This window comes from Echinops telfairi, unplaced genomic scaffold (genome assembly GCF_000313985.2).
Source record: "Echinops telfairi isolate 266 unplaced genomic scaffold, ASM31398v2 ScPeMD7_7467;HRSCAF=8505_1, whole genome shotgun sequence".
Lineage (NCBI taxonomy): Eukaryota > Metazoa > Chordata > Mammalia > Afrosoricida > Tenrecidae > Echinops > Echinops telfairi.
The window spans coordinates 18286557-18307947 of NW_022111368.1; the positions used below are offsets into that span (position 1 = coordinate 18286557).

The window sequence follows — 21391 nt, forward strand, 5'->3', positions numbered from 1 at the left end:
TTATAAATTATCAAGGGCTCATGAGGGAGGGGGGAGCGGGGAGGGAGGGGAAAAAATATGAGGACCTGATGCTGGGGGCTTAAGTGGAGAGCAAATGTTTTGAGAATGACGAGGGCAATGAATATACAAATGTGCTTTACACAACTGATATATGTATGGATTATAATAAGAGTCATATGAGCCCCTAATAAAATGATTTTAAAAAATGTTGATGGCAACATATATACAAATGTGTTTGATACAACTGATGTATGGATTGTTTTAAGAACTGTATGAGGACCGATAAAATGATTAAAAAAGAGAGAGTAAGAGGCCTCTAAATAATGATCTTAAAAAAAATCTGGCAAGGTTTTCATGAAAATGGTTAAAATAGACTCGAAGCAATTAATGGTTAAATTATTTTCATAAAGTTGGCTTACTATCCAACCATGAGATATAATCATGGTTCTGCAAAAGTTGTCTTCAAGTAACCCCCAACTCGGGGAGACCCCATGTACAAAGAAATTAAACTCTGCCTGACCCTGCACCATCCCTGGGATCTTTGGGGGATTGGGCCATTGCGATCCATATTTTCACTGGTTGCTATTTTAGACTGCAAGGTCAGAAATTTGACACCACCAGATTCGAAAGAGGGAGATGGGGCATTATTCTCCGGGAGAGAGTTACAGACTCGGAAAGTCACACGCGGCTGTTCTACCCTGTCCTACGCGGCTGTTCTACCCTGTCCTACGTAGGGAGGCTTAGGGTCTCTTGAGTCAGAACTGGCTTGACGGCAGTGAGTGAGTGATTGAGTGAGATATTACAGTGAGAATTCTACTACTGAGCCCCACTGCTTCAGAAGGTGACATTCCCACCCACTGCCACCGAGCCCATCCTCAATCCTAGTGACCCTGTAGGACAGGAGAGCTTCCCCAGTGGGTTTCCAAGGCTGTATATCTTTGCGGGAGGAGAAAGCCTCATCTTTCTACGTTGGAGCCACTGCTAGGATTCTAACTGCTGCCATCTGTGGTTAAAAGGCCACTTCGTAATCCGTTTTGCCACCAGGACTCTAGGAGACACTGAGCCATCAAATTCTGAGAAAGAAACGCAAGCGCCCCTCTCTAAATTTGGTCCTTGAGTTCATATAGCAAGTGCCAGTCCAACAGAGAAGCAGATCTTCCCTAAGACAAACGTCCCTGGAGGAGTCTTCTCATCTAGCCTTCTTCCCCAGGCCTACACAGGAAGAACCAGAAATGGGACGACTTACCTCCACACCATGGGGCTTCTTCAGACTCTCTCCTTAGTAAGGATTCCTTTCAATGCAAAAACCGTCTATCACAATTACCCTTTTTACTCTGAATTGTATTTATTCCTTAAGCACTCTGGACCTCTCAGTGTAATTGGTTTTCCAGAGCTTTCTCTCAAGTTTCTGCTCGATAGAGTTAGAAGTGCTGCTGCACTTTAATTTTTTCAAGGCTCAAACGTGATCTGAAGGAAGCCATGCACAGAGCTTATGTGGTGTGAGAACAATTTAATGTGGTCTTGCCAGAGATGATAAACCCTGCTGGCTTGATCAGAAACTGGCACTGTTCAGATTTAGCCAACTTTCAGGCACAGAGCGCTGGCCCAAGCAACGTCTAAGGTTGAAGTGGACTCAGCAAAGCTGCCGACACCACAAAGGGTCCATTTCTATCACCACGGCACTTCCTCTGACCCAAGGAAGGCAAGAACACAGATGGCTATTCTCCCTCTCTGTCTGATGGAGAAACGCGTCTGTAACCTTGAATTCCACCCAGGTCCATCTGTAGGAGTCTTGAATATTGCTTATCATGGCACCAACATTTCAGAGTATACGATTACTGGTATAACCCATGGCCACTGAGATGTTCTGACTCACAGCATCACTAAACATGGTTTCTGAGACTGTTATGCTTTTTGGCAGCAGACAATCTCATCTCTCTCACACAGAGTGGCGGGTATGTCTGAACCTCCAACCTTGGAGTTCACAGTCCAAAGTTGATCCCACAGTGCCACCACACAACTGTGGGTGTGGTGAACCCTTGAAAACTTCACGAGTGACGACAAATATAAAATACACTGGCTGCGATCTTCAAAATGCTTGCTTCTGAGGCCTCACTACAGAGGGCATATCTGCCAAGAGATCTACAATAGCAGTTGTGTATTTCCACAGCTGCCTTGTGTGGTGAGCAGACTCGCTTGGCCACACACACTAAACACAAAGCACACATCTGACAACGGCTGGAAAAGGATGTGCTGCTATGCAAGTCCAGTGGCTGCACGCAGTACCTCAATTCATAGTGTGTACACACACACACCACACACACACACACACGAATTGTCACTGTTTGAGAAAATGCTGTCTGCGGCAGACAGGCACTTACCGAAGACTCACTGTCTCTAATGAGGAAGTCCCCTTCCACGCCCCGCTCGTTGAGGGCGCACTCCGCCTGGTGCCGCGTGACGTTCCCATAGTACCACTCTCTCCCGGCGAAGCGTCCAGTGGCCGAAGGCCCGGTGTAGCTTATCTGCGGCACGTGGGATGGGTGCAGGGCGGGCCCCTCACTGAGGACGACCACATAGTTCTTGGGAACGAGGCCAATCTGTCCCCGGGAATTTTTACATTTCCACCACTCTGGGTCATTTTCCGGTTTCTCAATCACTTCCATGGTTTCGCCCTTCTCGAAATTGAGCTCCTCCTCGGTCACCGAGCTGAACGGGTACAGGGTCTGGACCACGTGGAGGACGCGCACGCCCTGGCCGTTGCTCAGCGAGGCGCCCTTGCGCAAGCTCGGGAAGCTCGGCGAGTCCGCGGTGGCCTCGTCCACCTCCTCCAGGACGTAGTTTGACGGGAACCAGCCAATCTGCCCATTGTAGCTGCCTCGCCACCAGCCGTCGCTGCACTTCTCCATGACGACGACGCGGGACCCCTTCACCAGGGACAGCTCGTCCTCCCTCTCGGCCAGGTAGGCGAACTTGACGTAGGCGGGGATGTTGAGGTCGTAGATGCGGTCGGCGCTACTGCTGCCGCTGCTGCCGTTGGCCGGGTACTCGGCGTCCGTGCTGGGCGTCGGCGAGGCGTCCCGTGCGCTCGTCTTCCTCTTCGTTTTCCCGAGGCCTGTGGAGACACGGGAGAGGCTTAGTGGCCACTCAGGCAGGCGGGTGCAACACAAGACGGAGGCGTTTATGGTTAAGCAGTCGCTGTAGCGAGAAGTACTGGGGTCTTTGTGCACGTCCTCCGGCGGGAGACTACATGGCAGGGAGTGTGGTCATCAACTGTGGTGACCAAGCGCGATCGCCACCAGGAAACAGAAACATCTGACAATAGCGTGGGGTGGTGTGAAATTCCTAGAACCTGTACGGTATGGAAACGGATCCCTCTCCCCTGTACTCAAGAAAAAAACACACATCGTAAAACATAACAAAAATGGTGGGCAGGTGGTTTCATTCTGAAGTGGCCTCCTCCCAGAAATAAGGGAAAAGGCAGGGACAGTAGGTCTTCTACACTGCTCCTCTAGGTGGGAAGCTGACCTGCAGGACTTCCAGGGCTCCGTCTCACTCTAGACCTCCCTGAGCAACTCTGCCTTACCTGCCTCTCCGCCCTACAGCCGCCCTACAGCCGCTGGGCAGCACAGTGGGCCCACCCTAGGGGACAGGAGTGGAACAACTCACCTTTCCTCTCCTCTCGTCCGAAATTCTACTTTTCTTGCCAAACAGTGACGTGATTCCCCACAACAGTGAGGAAATCTTAGCCAATCAGCTCAAACTCAAGCAGACTTGTTCTTACTGTGATTGAAAACTCGCTTAAAACAACACGAGTTCACATCAGTGTGTATCGGAGAACTGTGCTTTGTGGGGCTTCCCAATACCTGAGATCCTTTCACATCGGGGAGTTTGGGGGGTGGGGCGCTTGGTGTTACAGTCATTAAGCATTTGGCTGCTAACTGAAAGATCCACCCTTGAACCCATTAGCTGCGCTGTGGGAGAAAGCTGTGGTAATTCGCTCCTACACATTTATAGCCGCGGAAACCATATGAGGGAGGTTCTAGTCTGTCCTATAGGGTTGCTGGGAGTTTTGAAAGATCACCAGGTCTTTCTTCCACAGTACTTGTGGAGTATCAAACCCTCAACTCTGCCCATTAGTAGCCCAGCGCTTAACTGACTGCGTCACTCAGAGATTCCCCAAATTGACTAGTGAATCACAAAATCAACTTAATGGGCTTTTTTTTTTAAGTCCCAGAGAACCAAGGCATCAAAAAATCGGTTAAAGACTCGTAACTGTTCCTCTCCACGGAAATCTTTAGTAAAAGGCAAAAGATTTATACGATCTGAAGAGAAATCAGAGTATTATGTGGCCTTTTTTTTAAAAAAGGGAAGAAGATAGAGAATCTTTGGATGTGCTAAACATAGTGAGGGTGAAGCTTTGTTTTTCCAGTTAAATTTGGGAGTGCATCCCACATGATAATATGAAACTTCTCCCAACAGATGAGGAGACAGGTCTGAAAAGCCCAGAGGTGGAAATGCAATTTAACCCAATTAAAATGGACAGAACGCTGAACATTCTGGAGAAATGAGCCTAGCGAAAGAGATGGCAAGGCAGCCCTGGAACCTTCCCTGCTAGAGAGCAGCTCACCTGCCAGCTCTGCCCCTAACTGCAGATTCTGTACGAACACTGTGGCCACATGCAGCCTTCTCTCCCTTGTCCAAGATGATAAGCGTTTTCACAGGTAACCTGTACCTACTGGAATGAAGACACCTGGACCCTTAGACTTACTTTTGCTTCTGTTGATGTTTGATCAGGTGTAAAGTCAAGAGGTCATGTGAAATCAAATGTTGTGTGTTCTCTACTGTGGAGAATTGGTCTGCTGCGTTCTAGCGTGGCCCTGCCCAGGGCTCTGGTCACCCAGCAGAGTGAGTTAGGTGTGTATGTGTTTACTGTTGGGGAATGGTCACTGAGAGGGTAACTTTAAAGTGGACACATCAATCCATCCAAGGTAATGGCTCTGCAGTGTCTTTATGTACCATAGTCAAGTGCATGCGAAGAACAAGAGAAACCAAGAATACCGGGCCATGTGTTTACAAGTTTGATTTCTACATAGAAGGAACTGCTTTCAGGATGAAAACATGAACGAGTCGAGATGGAGCAGGATCAACTTCATGCGTTTTCAAGTGCAGGAAAATGCACCTATGCCATGAGGGCGCTGTGATCATCCATTCAACAGCTTCAGCACCCCGAAGGCTGACGGTTCACAGAGGTAAACTTTGGTCTGGAAGAGCGCCAGCACTGGCGTGAGGACATCATGAGACAATGGGTGTGCTCAAGTGGCAATGCCCGGGCAAAGGATGTGACATTTCGGTACGGCACTTTTCGAATGTGTGAGGAATCGGAAAGGCTACTTGAGGAAATACCTACTGAAGGAGAGGTTTTAGAGTATCCATCATGATGTCAAAGTAGAGGGGGCAAGACAACACTAGGGTTTCACGAGGGAGGGGGGAGCGGGGAGGTAGGGGAAAAGTGAGGAGCAGATGCCAAGGGCTTAAGTGAAGAGCAAATGTTTTGAGAATGATGAGGGCAATGAATGTACAAATGTGCTCTACACAATTGATGTATGTATGGATTGTGATAAGAGTTGAATAAGCCCCCAATAAAATGATTTAAAAAGAAAAAAGACAATACCAGGGCTTGACTACAGGATGCACTATATATGGCACAGTGTGCATACACTTATCATAGCACTTGATAACTGCTTTGTGAACAGGCCTTACCTGGCGACTCTTTCTACATGTGAAACAACATAAGGTAAGTAGTTCCATCAAGTCTAGCACTGCATTCTTGCCAAGAGACATCGGTGAGGGTGGGATAAATAAGAAAGGCCCCTTGCCCTTATGTGGAGCTTACATTCCTCTGCCAAAATTAGTATTTTACATAGCAAATGCTCCATGGGAAATGAACCCATTCTGTGATAACATGATCAACGGTGGATGGCTTTCCTGCAGGGTGATGGCGAACACAGCCCTGAGCGGGAACCCTGGCTCTTATTAACTTGTGTTCACAGAAAAGGAAATGTTACTTATCCTCTCTGTGTCGGTGTTTAAAATTCAGATGGCTACATTAAAAAAGGTAGCTGATAAAAGGTCTCATTTACCTGAAAAATGTGGGAACAATGGTATATAAATTCAGATTGTACAAAGGAAGCACAGAGCATAGGAGTCTATGAACATTATTAATTATCTTATTAATTGCAACGGGACTTTAGGTTTACGGGACACTCTTTCACTAAAAGAGAGCCAGGGACCTCTCTAGTAGCCCTCACTCATGATGTCACCAGGGCTGGTAGCCATCAAAATAGGACGCTCGTCTACCCGGATTTTGGGCACTTGGGAAACCCGTTCCATGGGGGTCCCGTCACAGGGAGCTGCTGGTGCAGTGTGATTCAGGACACATCTCTAGGAATGAGGGAGAGACCCGCTTGACTCCCACCTCCATTATCTGAACCTCCCAGCAGTTCTCTGATGAAGTTGACATTGCCCTGATTTTTGCAGATGAAGACACAGAGACTGACAGAAATTAGGGAGCGGTCCCCACATCCACACATAGCTATGAAAGAGGCACAGAGCCATTGATGCTCAGTAAAAGCCTATTTCACCCATCATGCGCAAGAAGTAAGTTCTGTTGCAGACTAATTTGTGCCATGATTTCCATAGCGTAATACAGGGTCCTTTGTAACACGGTTTATATGTAAAGATGTAGCCTGAATTCTGAAGTAGTGTCAAGAACCTGTTTGCACTCCACCCCCCACCCCACCCCCACCGCCCTCCCAAGCAGGCATTAAGCCTTCCGCAGAGTCTGAGGGACGAGTGTGGCCCCTGTGCTGCGGTGGGAAGCTGCCTGTGGTTTAGCTACTGAAGAGCTGGTGTAAGAAATGCAGCAGCAGTATGAGTCCAGGGGCTCCAGGAATACAGTTAGCTGGCTGGGGTGAAGGATGGTAGAAATCGCACAGATGGTATTAAGTCATCTGGGCTACTGAGTGCTAAAATGGGGATGGCATTTCTCTACATCTCCTCGTTTCCCAAGATGAGGCTGTCTGTTCCCTTAAAGATTTACAGCTTCAGAAACCCACCGGGGCAGTTCTACTCTGTCCTGTAGGGTCACTATGGGTTTGGGTTTTGGCTCTTTGTCCTCTTAGCCCGATTCTGTCCAATGGTCAGCATAGTCTGACCATTGTGTTTAGTATGGTCAGCATAGTTTGACCACAGTGTGGGCAAAGCAAGGTTTGGGGTTGCTCCCACCTTTGCAACTGCAAGGAGTACCGGGGGTGGGTGAGAAAACCAAACCAAAACAACACACCTGAGGAGTGGGGGAAGGGGGAACCTGGTGGTTGTTTGAGCTATCTCAGATGGCAAAGAGAGAGCCACGTAAGAAACCTGACAAACAGGGTGTTCTTTCTGAGGACATCAGGAGAGCCGTATTCTGTGAGCCAGGGGAGGCCCCAAATAGCGTGACTTGGGTGGGAACTGCTCAGGGGGTTGGGACTCTGCCTCATTCTCTTGCTGCCTATACTTTACCTGGCGTCACCAGGGCACACATGCTACACCTGCGAACTCTCGGCAGGATGGGCTTTAATGAAGGAGTAAGCAGTGGTTCACATACATCCACCAGATGAGCATATTGCTCCTACGGGGCCCAGAAAGCAAGGCAGAGAGAGAAAGGAGAGCCTACCCTGACGACTACCACCCCACCCCCAGCCGTCTAGGACCCTGGATAATGGTGTGTGTGTGTGTGTGTGTGTGTGTGTGGCGAGGAAAGGAAGGGGGGTGTTCTCCCACTTGAAGGCCCATTTACTTCCTTTTACGCCAGAGGTAACACAGGTATTGCCCTGCACCCCACTTTCCTTGTGCCAACATGTTTTCTATACTTGTGATTCTCTTCTCTCTAGATCAGGGGTCCTCAAACTACAGCCCGCTGAGGACATTTATCGGGCCTGCCGGGTGTTTTTGCCCCGTTTTGTTTTTTCACTTTAAAATAAGATATGTGCTGTGTGCATAGGAATTTGTTCATAGTTTTCTTGAAACTTATAGTCCGGCTCTCCAATGGGTCTGAGGGACAGTGAACTGACCCCGTTTAAAAAGTTTGAGGACCCCTGCTTTAGATCTTCCCTTCATTAAAGTCCCTCCACCCTCTTGTAGGTATGAACTTAAATGCTTTTTGTTTATAACAAGGATACTCTCAATCTTCTTTGCTTCTGGAATTTTACAGATTTTCTCAATTATCAGAGGCAAATCCTCACACCCATGTCTTAGACACTCAGGTCGTGTTTACCAGATATACTAAACCTTGACCAGAGACCGTTTCTTAATCAGGGCTTCTACTTGTCCCATATCAGGGACGGACACACACACATACTCCCCCTTGGAAGCATTCTTCCTGGACCCCTCGCATGTACTCCTTATACAGCCTCAGCTGTGGGCATCGGGGCCTTCGGGAGAGCAGGCCCTGACGGCAGGCACAGCACATAAACTCAGTCAGGTCCTTGAGGGCTGCTTAGTACCTGTCACTGCAGGGGTGCATTCACAGAGGCCAGGGAGGTGCGCTCCGTGCGGGCGAGCTAGGCTTGCACAAGGCTTCAGGTGGTCCACCAGAATGGCGGAGTATTTGGGCCGGAGGAGCCTCTGTTGTTTTGGATAAGCCACATGATGGATTTGAACATCTAGGAGGCGGCCACTTGCAGAACCTTTCTGGAGGCTGTCACGCTTTCTGAGGTGAGGCTAGGTAGCCCTTTTTCTCCACAGCTTGCTCAATAATGTATAAACTGCAACATCTTTGCATGAACACACACACACACACACACACACTCTCTCTCTCTCTCTCTCTCCAGCGTCCAAACAAAGATGAAATTAAATTCACTGTGGAGGGGTGGGGAAATAAGAGTAAAATGCTGTTGCATTTACGCTGCCTGCCACTGGAGTGACTCAGATTTGAACTTCATCACCAAAGACTAAGCCCAGAGATTGTCTCAATGGCCGTAAGTCTATGATCACACCTGTGGTACTTAAATGCCAGGGGAAGCCTTAGCGAGCACCTCGACCACGGGTTGACGAGCTGCAGCCCTGCGGCCTGTGTGTGCTGCTGAGGCGACCACCGTGTAGAGGATCCCACAACCCCACCTTGGCCCCAACCCCAGGGCAGGAGGTAGTGGGCAAAAGTGCTCCACAGAGAGTGTGTGTGACTCACTCAGCCAAGGTCTCACCAGCCTGCTAGGACCCGGCGCCAAGAGCCCAAACTGTGGTGGCAAAGGGCTGCCCCAGTGGACTCGGTTTGGGGCGAAGAATGGGATCACGTTGTCTAGGAGTCACCTCTCTGGCACTGAAGACCAGCCACAATTTGGGCACCGAGCTCTGTTTAACTGCATTAAATAAGGAGAAAAGAATAAGAATGGGATTTCTGACTCAGCGAGCAGATGGCATAATTTTCGACGAACTGGATCTAAAGGTAAACCACAGCCTTCTTCCTAGAGGACCATTTTCCCGGCACCAAGTTATTGGATCGTTGATCCCAGTCCCATTTTTATTGATGACAATAACCGTGTTTTAACTTTCTGGGATAAAATTACACACATTAAAGACTGAGTTCTAATAAGAGCTTGGGTATGTCATCCATTATTAATGCCAGTAATTCCGCAGTCAAAATCTTTTATATATGCCTTTCAAGATAAAGGGATGGCTAACAGATGACTTTAAAACATGTTCTGTCATCTTCCAGTTGGAATCCTGGAGATTTAAAATGAAACTTTGAACAAACTTGACAGCTCAGATACATAGTCAAGCAAATTCATTTAGACATAATGCACTCAAGGTTGTAGGAACTCTATGGCAGATTCATTCTATTTTTGTTACAAATCGGATCTGTAACAGAAACCAGACTGAACTAGAAAACATCCTTGCATTTAAAGTTCCATTTATATTAAGCTATGCATAAGAATACCCACCCAATGCTGACGAGTCGATTCTGAATCAAGTGACCTTAAGACAGGGTAGAACTGCCCCACTGGCTTTCTGAGGCTGTAAATCTTCACAGGAGCAGACTGAGAAGTCTCGCTCCTGTGGAGCAGGCTAGTGGGTTTGAGCTGCCAGCTTTTTGGGCGGCAGATGTGCATTTTAACCATTGTGCCAGCAGGGTTACCAAAAGGAGGCGTCCCAAACCAAACTCAACCATTTCAAGAGGTAGCATAGGTGAGCAAGAGCCGCACACTGAATGATGAATCCAACTGCGCTGAACACGCTGGGCAATCAGGGCTCCAGCAATTGACATCTCTCTCTCTTATAACACTTTACTGTCCAGTTATTTCAAGCCCAAAACTATCCCATGCAACCGACTCCTATAAAGACCTGTATTGCTTTCTGGCTCACAAACTGCATGAACTCATGTAAGTTCATAATGCCTGACCAGTCAGCAACACTTGGGCATGAAAACACCAGTATATTCATGACTGGCCGGCAATACCATTTCATTTGCATCAAATCCCAGCCGTTTCCCAAACCTAGTCTCATTGTTGCTGTGTCTGTTGGTTGCCACAAGCAGGTTGACACATGTCTCTAAAGGCCCCTGACAAGAGGGCAAGGAGTATTCCTTCGATGCTGGAAGTACTAAACATGGAGGAGGTTCCCGGTGGGTATCAAGTTGGCCCTGGATCATTGCTTCCTCTAATCAATAGTTTAACTCTAGCTTTAAAAAATGAAAACCTATGTCCTTGGTCAACTCCATTTTCCCATTCAGATGGCAGTCAACACAGCCCCTGGGCTGGTGGGGGACTGACCCCTGTGGGTGTTCTCCCCCACATTGTGAGGCTTGGTCTCAAACCCTACTCACCTATCAGATCCTGAATCAGCACTGCAGTAATGTGGGATCAGTCTGCATGAGAGGTCTTTTGGCCACAGTCGCCGGGGGCCTTCGTCCACTTCTATTACAATAGGTATTCAACCATCTGCACACACCACGTTCAGTCATCTGTGTGTCCTCAGGGCCTGCCGCTCAGTGAGTGTTTGCTCAGTTGATAAATTTCACTTCATATCTAATCACCACCATTTCAAATGCGCTCACCAGTCCTACCCTGAGGAGTTAGATCTTGTCAAGATACCCATCTATCTTGCCAGGAGTGTTACAGTACAGATTAATTATGCACAGGCGGGTTCCCAAGCACAAACCACTCTTCGAAACTCCCCCTGCAACTATTTCTCCTTCTACCCTTCAACAAAACATTCGAGACTCTCCTGGGTACCAGCTTCCTGCTTAGCAAGAGACAAGTCTACCAAGGTTGTAGCATCACCGACGACAGTCAACCGTAGGAGACAAAGGCAGCATTTGCCCCACACGAAGCTCAGAAGGCAGGGCAGGAAGTGGGACACATTCTACTGTTCTATTACATCAAGGGGCTTACTACCAATGTTATGATACAAAACGTGTAAACTGTGGAATGGGAAAAGTAATTTGCCCTATAAACTTTCACCCACTACAATACAAAGTGTATCAAATTTGTTGAGACCCTACTATGTACCAGGTACTGCTGCACTCATGAGTCAGCCAAGTAGCCAGGAGGAGGGTAAAGGTGCTGGTCCACCTGGGTTTTTCTGCATGTACCCATAGTCCTTCTGTTTCCTGACCCACCCAGCCCCATCCTCAGGGAGGACACTAACTTCACGCTGGTCTGCTTTCTTCACCTTCCCAATACTTGCCAGGATTGTACCTGGCGGATTTGCTTTTTTGTTTGTTTCTGGGCATGTGTACTCTAAGTGTTTGCCCCTTCCTCTGGAATGAAAAGCTCCTTCGTCTGCATGTAAAGGCCCCAGTCCCGGGGGCAGGGGTGGTAGTGGTGCTGGGTCAGGGCAGGATGTGGTAGGGCTGCCACTTTGACAAGAGATCAGTGCCAAATGGCCTTCTGCCCAGTGGGCAGATTACCAACAAGGAAGGTGGGCAAGGGGCCCATCCTTACCACAGCACAAGACAAGTGTCAGCTGAACCACCTGAATACCCATCCCCGGCCATGAGAAAGCCCACCTGCTGGTTGGCAAGGCAGGCAAATAATAAAAAATTTAAGCCTGGAAAAAAAAAAGACTTGAAAGATTTTTAAATCAAATGTGAGAGTCAAATGGTGAGACAGATGTCAATGAAGGGAATGAAAAACATTTTTTCAAATTATAATTTCTAATTTAAAATAGATAAATTTAGTACCTCTCAACACATACACTTGATCCATTAGCATGTGAGCGTTTGAATATGCAAAACATTGTACTCGATGTGGCAAGGATTAGACATGACATTTCTGAAGCTCTGAAGTGTCAATTCCACTGACAAAAGTTCAGCATGCCTGCAACTGTTCAAGGCCACACCTGCTTGGTAAGATGAAACAAAATGTTTAACTTAAAAACCAGCGAGCAGATAGAGCAGACTCATGGGAAAATATGCAGGTGGCCAGGGTGGGCCAAGACACAACCGGCATTGTACTTAAGTCAACAGCCGTTCAGACCAGAGCTCCAAGCCCACCTTCCGCATGTGCTAACGTTTGAGCTTGGCAACCATGCAACAGCTCTCTGGCTCCTCAGGAACAAAGGCTGGGGGCTCGAGTCCTCAGAGAAGCCTCAGAAGCAAAGCCTGAGAACGGATGGAGACCCAGCTACTGAAAACTGCCAAACACAGTTCTGCTCTGACCCACCCAGGGGGCTGCCGGGAGTCAAAATGGCCTCAGTGACGAGGGTTACTGGTGACATGCGGGTAAAGACGGTGCCTATCCTGTGGGGCTTCTGGGAGGGTCAAATAAAGAAGGAAAAGGCTGCATGCAGCGTCAGGCACACAATTGCCGTCCTGGGTGGAAGGGGGCAGAAGCTGATGACCCACACAAAAGACTCGGTGAGACTTTTTCCAACAGAATGCGCCCGGATGGGTTCATTCTCTAAAATGTTCCCAAAGAGCAGGGCTCACCTCACTTCTCCTGGGGCCAGGAGCAGCTAACGGTCTTTACGGACCAAGCAGGCTCTTGTGAGCAGACAAGAAAGGGACTCAATGAGGACACAATGATCCTCGATGTCCAGCTGAACCAAACCCACTGCCGCCGAGTCCATGCCGACTCAGAGAGGCCCTACAGGGAAGGGTAGAACTGCCTCGGTGGGTTGCCAACACTCTACGGGGGAGAAAGAACAAGGGAGCACGATTCTCAAAGGGAGGGTGGGTAAGAGGGCTCAGTGGGATCCCACAGCAGTTGGACAATAGAAAGAACTGAAGTGCCCCATGGTGCTCCTGAGACTCCGCTACCTGCTCATGTGCTCATGCTCCAGAAGGTCACGTCAATGGGCTCCGGCCCGGCTTTCAGCAGAAAGGACCCCAGCCTGGGACTTGAGAGGCAGCTATATAACTCTGGACAAGCCGCTTAGTGTACCTGGGCCTCAGCCGTCTCACTGTCACAGAAAAGCTCTGAACCAGGTTATTTCTGGGGGCCCTTCCATATTCTAAACTTCTACAGCTAGCTTCAATGGCTGAGGAAAATGACACTTTCTAAGCTCATCCATGCACTTGAGATTACAAAGAGAAAATAACAACTGCCTACAGACGAACCACATGCAATCAAGTGGCTGAGACGGTCAGCACCGAGTCGACCTCCATGGCTTCAGTTATCTTTCTTAACCGACACGAGAGAGCTAGTCAACTTCAATTAGTAGCATGAGCAGTTTTCCTACTAATGCATGTTCTACTTACATACGTCAAACACCCACTTGTCAGTGATAAGCGTCAGTCAGCTGCTAGGCTTCTTAAAAACAAAACACAACAAACAAATCAACACCACCACCAACAAAACCCCAAAGCAAGATCCCGTACACACAGACGCCACAGGATAACCTGCTTTCATGACAGCACACAGGCGGCCCCCGCCTGAAAAACCTACAGAGAGCTGTCCTCCAGGTAGCTTCCACGGCTGTGAGAACCACTGAGGACAAGTTGGCGCTTTGACAGGATCTGTGACTTCAGAAGCAGAGTGGGGGGAGTCATGAGTTGTGAGCAGACAGCAACTGCAGCCTGGAGGAGCAGATCGCAGGGACAGACTTCCTGGCAGAAGGACACCCCAGCCCCTTTGGCATTGGCTGAGTCTATCTATCTAGGTCACTCAGGAGCCCTGAGTCTGCCCTTTATTCTCATCTCCACAGAGGGGTGGGGGGCCTGTCTACTACCTGAAGGAGGTGGGCTCAAAAGGAGGCACCTAGAGCCAATGAGAAAGGACTGGACAGTAGTCAAGAGCTAAGGATCAGGCCTGTGAAAACAAATTCGCTCTATCTCCTAGGCCTGTCCCCGAGAAACACACACTAAAATGTAATGGAGAAAAGCAACATTTTAAACATATGGATAGGGCCTAAAAAACAGTGAGTGTGCCATATGGGAAAACGCCATCAGAAACGTGTGAAGAAGATTTTGCTTTTAATGCACAGGCATTTGGAGTGCCTGTTCCTCTGCTCCAAAATTCAAGGCTCCCACCTGAGTAACTCTTCGGTCAGAACAGGTGTTCTCTATGCTCTGTTGAAAGCTGAAGGGGGGGTAGATCATCTTAAGAAGCAGTGGCCCCGGTGCCAGTTTCTGGGCAACAAACCAGGGAACCCTTTACCGGATGGCCCCGTTCTTTGTCAAGACTTGAGAGGCTACCGCGCTCGGCCCAGTGGAAAGAGCCATTGGACTTCTGGCATCCCCATGTACAGCCCCACCTAACAGACAAGTTGACACCTGCGTCTCCAGTTTTCTAGGGTAGAAGGCCCCTCCTCATCTCCCATGGTCTCTTCTGGCTTCCCCCCATTAGTATTCTTTGGATGAGAATCTACCTCTCTTTTTTCTCTAATTATCCTCCCACTAATCTGTTGTGATTTGTTTTACGTTTTGGGTTCCAAATACTTGTACGCTTATGCTATACAAAAACTAATCCAAGTTTATTTTAGGTGGCTGGCACCCCCAGGAAGTGTAAAAGTTTCCATCTCGTGTGGGCAAAAGATTTGGCAAGCCACTTCCATTGTGAACAATCTTGCAGCACAGAATTTTCAAGCTTTTAAAATTAGGACACATTAGATTTAAGTCACATTACCACGCTGGAAAATTATACAACCGTACAAACGAGACTTGAAACAGTAAACCTGATGTGCTCAATCCAACCCTGGAAACCTGAAGAGCCTTTGTTTTAATACATTGGAGAGAAGTTAAGCAATTTCAAACGGTGGTAGCTTAATTGTAGTTTTAGTATGCAAACTTGTGTGGGGAATGGCTTCCATGTGTAGTGCTTTTACATGAAGAACTGGTACCTTAGAGAGTGATTTACTTTAGAAAGCATAATTGAGTGACATGCAGAAAATTAACTAATTTTTCAAAAATTTCTAGAAAAACATTTAATCCAGAACAATCAACTACTTCTAAAACAACAACAAAATGTCTTTCTTCTGCCTGGCTTACAGATAATACCACAGTGAAGTGAAGTTACACATTTAGGGCTCTCTCTTCTAGCCCTGGCTTGATGATTCCTACCAAATGATGGAGTAGGGCCATACAAACAGGGTGTGTAAAGTACTAATAGAGGTGATTCATTAGTTTGTCATTCCAGTGCATGTAAGAAAGCCATCTCAGAAGAGGAAAAGAGAATCCAGTGACCCTGAAGAATGAAGAGTCAACAGGAGTGCTTTCAAAATCCCTGCCTAAAGTGGCAGAAGTACCACAGACCATAAGACAATGGCCAACACAAGACAATGGCCATCCTGGACCACAGAGCTGAGGCTCCAAGACCTGAGAGAGATTCAGTCGTGGCTGAGAAAAGGAGCTGCTGTGGACACAAGATTTCATCCTTAATGTTTCCGGACGCTGGCTTGTGATAACCCGTTAACTTCCCTAATAAACCCCAACGATTGTGGTGACTGCGTGAGTTCTGTCAGCCATCGCCAAGGATTATCAAACTCAGCAGAGAGTAGCATGCTGCGGGAGCAATGGTGGGAGTCAGAATATGGTAACGAAAATTGAAGGCGAAAGCATGCCTGACAACTGCCATTTGGCTATCAGTCTTGGGCCAGCATGGAGTTGGATTCTCCTCCCTCCTGAAGCCAGAGAGTGTGAAGCCATTTCCTCAAGTATCCCAGCCACTAGAGCCCGGCTGTATAGAAAGGGAATACCTGCGCAAGTTTTATTTCCAGAATGCATCAGGATTGAGCACCCCATAATAAGAACCATCTCTCTCCATATATCACACACACACACACTAACAGCACCATGACAGCTAGTATAAATAACATCACAGAGTGATCCCTGCAACATTATTTTGACTATGTATCTATAAATACTGGGAAAATTGGCACAAATGTTAACAGTGATTATTTCTGGGTGAAGCGATAAAAGGTGACTATTTTTCCTCCTTATGTATTTCCATAGTTTCTGATTTCTTTAAATTAGTATACCTATCTTTAAGATGGAGGACAACTCAATAATTATTTTGAAAAACATAAGCATGGCTTTTTTGAAACTACAATATCCCAAAATATATGGAATGCAGTGAAGGCAGTGTTCGGAGGAACATTTATAGGAGAAGCCGACAGTAAAGAGAAGTATCTCAAATCAGCAATCTAACTTTTATAGCTTGAGAATTAGCTAAGCCCAAAGCTACCAGTAGGAAGGAAATAACAAAATTCAGGGTAGAGATAAAGTGTGAAAAGGTAAACAATAAAGGGAATCACTAAAACTATTTTTTTTTAATGATCCACAAAATTGACAAAAAGAAGAAGAAACAAATGTTTAAAATCAGAAATGAACATGGGGACATTGGAACCAACCCTACAGAAATACAAAGGGGAACCAGCGTTTATGGTGCTGTGGGCTAGGCTTTGACTACTAACTGCGAGGTTGGTGGTTCAAACCCACAGCTGCTCTGAAGGAGAAACATGAAATTGTCCTCTTAAGATTGATAGCCTTGAAATTAACAGTTCTAGTTCGTCCTGTAGAGGTAACTACCAATCAATTCAATGCCGTTAGCTTATTAACAATCCTATGCTAACAAACTGGGACCATTAGATGATATAGGCAACCCCCTAAAATGCATACATTTCTACAATCATTAATTTTGGCAGACCCATCAGTAATCAAACATTTCCCAACAAAGAACAGTTCTGGACCAGATGGCTCCACTGGGGCATTCTACCAAATAAAGCCAGTAGACCTAACCCTCCTTAAACGTTTTCAAAAGTAGGAGTGGATGGAACACTTCCCCCAAAACACCCCCCAAAAAAACAAGCACCACAAAGATCCTTTATAAATATAAATGCAAAAACCATTAACAAAATACTAGCAGACTGAATGCAAAAGCATAAATAAAAAGATTATACACCATGACCAAGGTTTATCCCAGGAATGCAAGGCTTGTTCAACATTATGAAATCAACCAATGTATATAAATTATTAATAGAACAAAGGAAAAGAACACATCTAATAACATCTACTACTCTTTTATGATAAAAAATAATGAACGAGTTAAGAATAGAAAGAAAATTCCTGAATCTGTTAAGGGCATTTATGAAAATGCCCACAGCTAACCTTAGAGAAAGACTGAGATTTCTTCCTGAAATCAGGAACATGATTAAAAATACTTCTCACCACTACTATTCAATCTTGTACTAGAAGTCCTAGCCAGGGCAACCAGGCAAGAGGATGCATGGGAAGGAGAGAGGAAGAGAAAGGGAGAGAGATAATATCTAACTTGGGGAGGAGGAAGTAAAACCATGTCTTTTTTGCAGGTGACATGATCCTGTATGCCAAAAAACCAAACCCACCGCTGGCCTTGCAGAGAGCAGTCCAACACACAAACCCCTATGGCACCAGAGCTCCCTGGGCTTCTAGAAGGGCCTGCAGAAAATTTATGGGGAAAATGGAGTTGCGAGATAATGATATTTTTTCCATGAACTTTTTTGAAGCCCCCATGTATATAGACAATCCCAGAGATTACACAAGAGAACCATTAGGGCTAATGCACAAGTTCAACGTGCAAAGTACAAGGTCCGACTCCAAGATCAGTTGGAGTTCTAGATATTAGCAATGAGCAAGCTGAAAGGAAATCAAGCCAACAGTATCATCTAAAGGAATAAAACACGGAGGAATAAATCAAATGAGGAAGGTGAAAAACTTAAACACTGTACACTATAAAACATTGCTAGAAGAAATTAAAGATGTGGAGGAGGCTGAAGGGAAATGAGGAGCTAATATCAAGGAGTACAACAAATAAGAAAATGTTCTACACTGATTGTGTAATGATTGTACTCTTCTTAATGTGTCTGAACTATTGAATTGTGAGATGGTGAATTATGTACCAAACCGTTCAAAAAAGAAAGAAAAGATGACCTAAATGAATGAAAGAACATCTATGTTCATGAAATTAAAAAAAAAAAGCAAAACACACGCAAAAAACTCACTGCCATTGAGGCAGTTCTGACTCATAGTGACCCCATAGCATGGGGCCGAACTGGCTGTGCATTTCCTAGACTGTAACTTTTTACGGGATTAAAAATGTGTCATCTCTCTCCTGCAGTGCAGTGAGGAGCTTCGAACTACTGACCTTGCAGTTAAGAGTCCAATGTATAACCCACTATGACAGCTGTCAATACTATCCAAAGTAAATTAATAAATACAATGCAATCACCATCAAAATTTCAACAGCCTTCTTTGCAGAAATGGAAAAGTCAATCCTCAAAGCTATACTGAGGGGCCAGGGATTCCAAATAGCTAACACAATCTAAATAAAGAAGAAAGGAGGAAGACTCACACTGATTTAAAATCATACTACAAAGCTATGGAATTCAAAACAGCCAGGTACTGATATAATGATAAGACATATAGAATAATGTAATAAAATTAGGAATCCAGAAACACATCCATGGTCAATTACTTTTTGACAGGTCTGCTAATTCTATCCAATGAGATAAAAGTAATCTCTCTAATAACTTTGAACATAAGAATTTCTACATGTCAGAAGCAACAAAGCCCACATGGAACAACATATCAACCTGTGTGATCACGGGGTGTCGAACGGATCACTGAAGACAAATGGGTGCATAAGCAAATGTGGTGAAGAAAGCTGATGGTGCCCGGCTATCAAAAAGTATAGTGTCTGGGGTCTTAAAGGCTTGAAGGTAATCAAGCTCAGAAGCAACAAAGCCCACATGGAAGAAGCACACCAGCCTATGCAACCACGAGGTGTCGAAGGGATCAGGTGTAAGGCATCATCAGAACAAAAAATCTTACCATAGTGAATGATGGGGGGAGTGCGGAGTGGAGATCCAAAGCCCATTAGTAGGCCACTGGAGATCCCCTTGCAGAAGGGTCTCGGGGAGGAGATGAGCCAGTCAGGGTGCGATGTAACAATGATGAGAAATACAACCTTCCTCTAGTTCCTAAAGGTTTCCTCCCCACTCCCACTACCATGACTCGAATTCTATCTTGCAAGACTGGCTAGACCAGAGGATGTACACTGGTACAGATAGGAACTGAAAATACAGAGAATCCAGGATGGATGAGCCCTATAGGACCAGTGGTGTGAGTGGCAAAACAGGGAGGGTAAAGGGAGAATGGGTAGGAAAGAGGGAACCGATTACATGGAACTGTGTGTGACCTCCTCCCTGGGGGACAGACAACCGAAAAGTGGATGAAGGGAGACATCGGACAGGGCAAGATATGACAAAATACCCATTTATAAACTATCAAGGGCTCATGCGGGAGGGAGGGGAAAAAATGAGGACCTAATGTCGGGGGTTTAAATGGAGAGAAAATGTTTTGAGAAACGATGTACAAATGCGCTTTACACAATTGATGTGTGTATGGATTGGGATAACAGTTGTATGAGCCCCTAATAAAATGTTAAAAAAAAAAGAAAGAAAGAAAAGCACTGAACTTGAAAATCAAAAATGGTGAATTAAAACCTATCCTTTGCTCCTGACCTACTTTGATCTTGAATAAATTATGAGTCAAAAAAAAAAAAGAATGAAGAAAATGTTCTAAAATTAAAGAAAAAAAAAAGAATTTCTACATGCAAAAGAATGAATCATAACTCATACACCATATAAAAAAACTAATTCAAAATGAACCAAAATGAGAATTTAAAAATGTTAAAACTCTTAGAAGAAAACACAAAGGTAATAGTTCAGGACCTTGCTTTTAACCATGGATGCTGAGATAGAATGTCAAAAGCACACAGGGGCCTTCATCAGAAATAAAGTTTTAACTGAAGTTCTCTGCCAACCAAGTGAAGGGACAACCTATGGAGAGAGAGAACGCTTCTGGAAACCAGGTATCTGTGACGGTCTTAATATCTAGAATATATAAAGAATTCCTGCCAAGTGTAACAGCAAAAAGTCAACACAGTAAAAGAAAGAAAGAACAAAGAACTTGAAGAGACACTTCACTCCAGAAGACATACAAATGGTCAACAGGCATGTGAAAAGGGAAATGCAAGTCAAAACTACAATGAGATAGCATTTCACCTACAAGGATCCTTATGATAAAGGGGAAAAGACTGGAAAATAATAGGTGAGAATGTGGGAAAATTAGATCACTCATCCACAGCTGGAGGGATGGCACAATGGTGCAAGTCTTGTTGAAAACCAATTGGATGCTTCCTCCAAAAGTTCAATGTAAAATCGCCCTGCCACCCAGCTGGACTACTCCTAGGTATACACCCCACAGAACAGAAAGCAGGGAAACATAAAGTACTAACTGCAGTACTACTCGCAAAAGCCCCACGGCAGAAACAACCAAATGCTGAACAAAATACATAACTTCACAAATGTAATGAACCACCAATTGTCTGTCAGTTTGTGGCTTATGTGTTGCTATGATGCTGGGAGCTATGTCCTTGGTATTTCAAAGACTAGCAGGGTCACCCAAGGTGAACAGGTTCAGCAGAGCTCCGGACCAAGAACAGACTAAGAAGGAATAGATTGTCCATTTATGAGAAATTAGTCACTGAAAACCTTCTGAGTAGCGGCACTGACTTAAGACTAACAATGGCAGTGGTGAAAAGTCCATTAGTAGTTATGTCTCCATTAGGAGACAAGGGGAAGGGGAGTCATTATCTAAGGGAACAGTTTCTTTTTCCAGGCCTGGAAAATTCAGAGATGGATAGTGGTGAGAACTGCACCTCCTGATGTATATGAGAGAGTATTTCCCCTCCCTCTGCAAAAATGGCAATTTTCCCCCCAAAGCTACGTATTCAGTTTTTTTTTTACAAAACCTAATCACCTTCAAAGTACTCCCCATTACATTAATACATTTGTCAAATCTGCGATTCCATTCTTGGAAACATTTTTCAAATTCATCTGTTTGGATGGCTGACAGCACAACTCCCTTGTT

At 45.8% G+C, this 21391-nt stretch overlaps 1 protein-coding gene and 1 non-coding gene across 3 annotated transcripts in view; both read right to left on the reverse strand.

Annotated features, from left to right (window-relative positions):
- NCK2 (NCK adaptor protein 2) overlaps positions 1-21391 on the reverse strand; it is a 138111-nt gene that overhangs the window by 23093 nt on the left and 93627 nt on the right. For both annotated transcript variants that reach the window (XM_045283884.1, XM_004704331.2), the window contains exon 4: positions 2382-3115. In XM_045283884.1, the coding sequence (XP_045139819.1) occupies positions 2382-3115 (734 nt within the window). The remainder of the gene's footprint in view (positions 1-2381; positions 3116-21391) is intronic.
- LOC115873267 lies at positions 4230-4345 on the reverse strand. Its single transcript, XR_004048315.1, has one exon. It is a non-coding gene; the product is annotated as a U5 spliceosomal RNA (small nuclear RNA).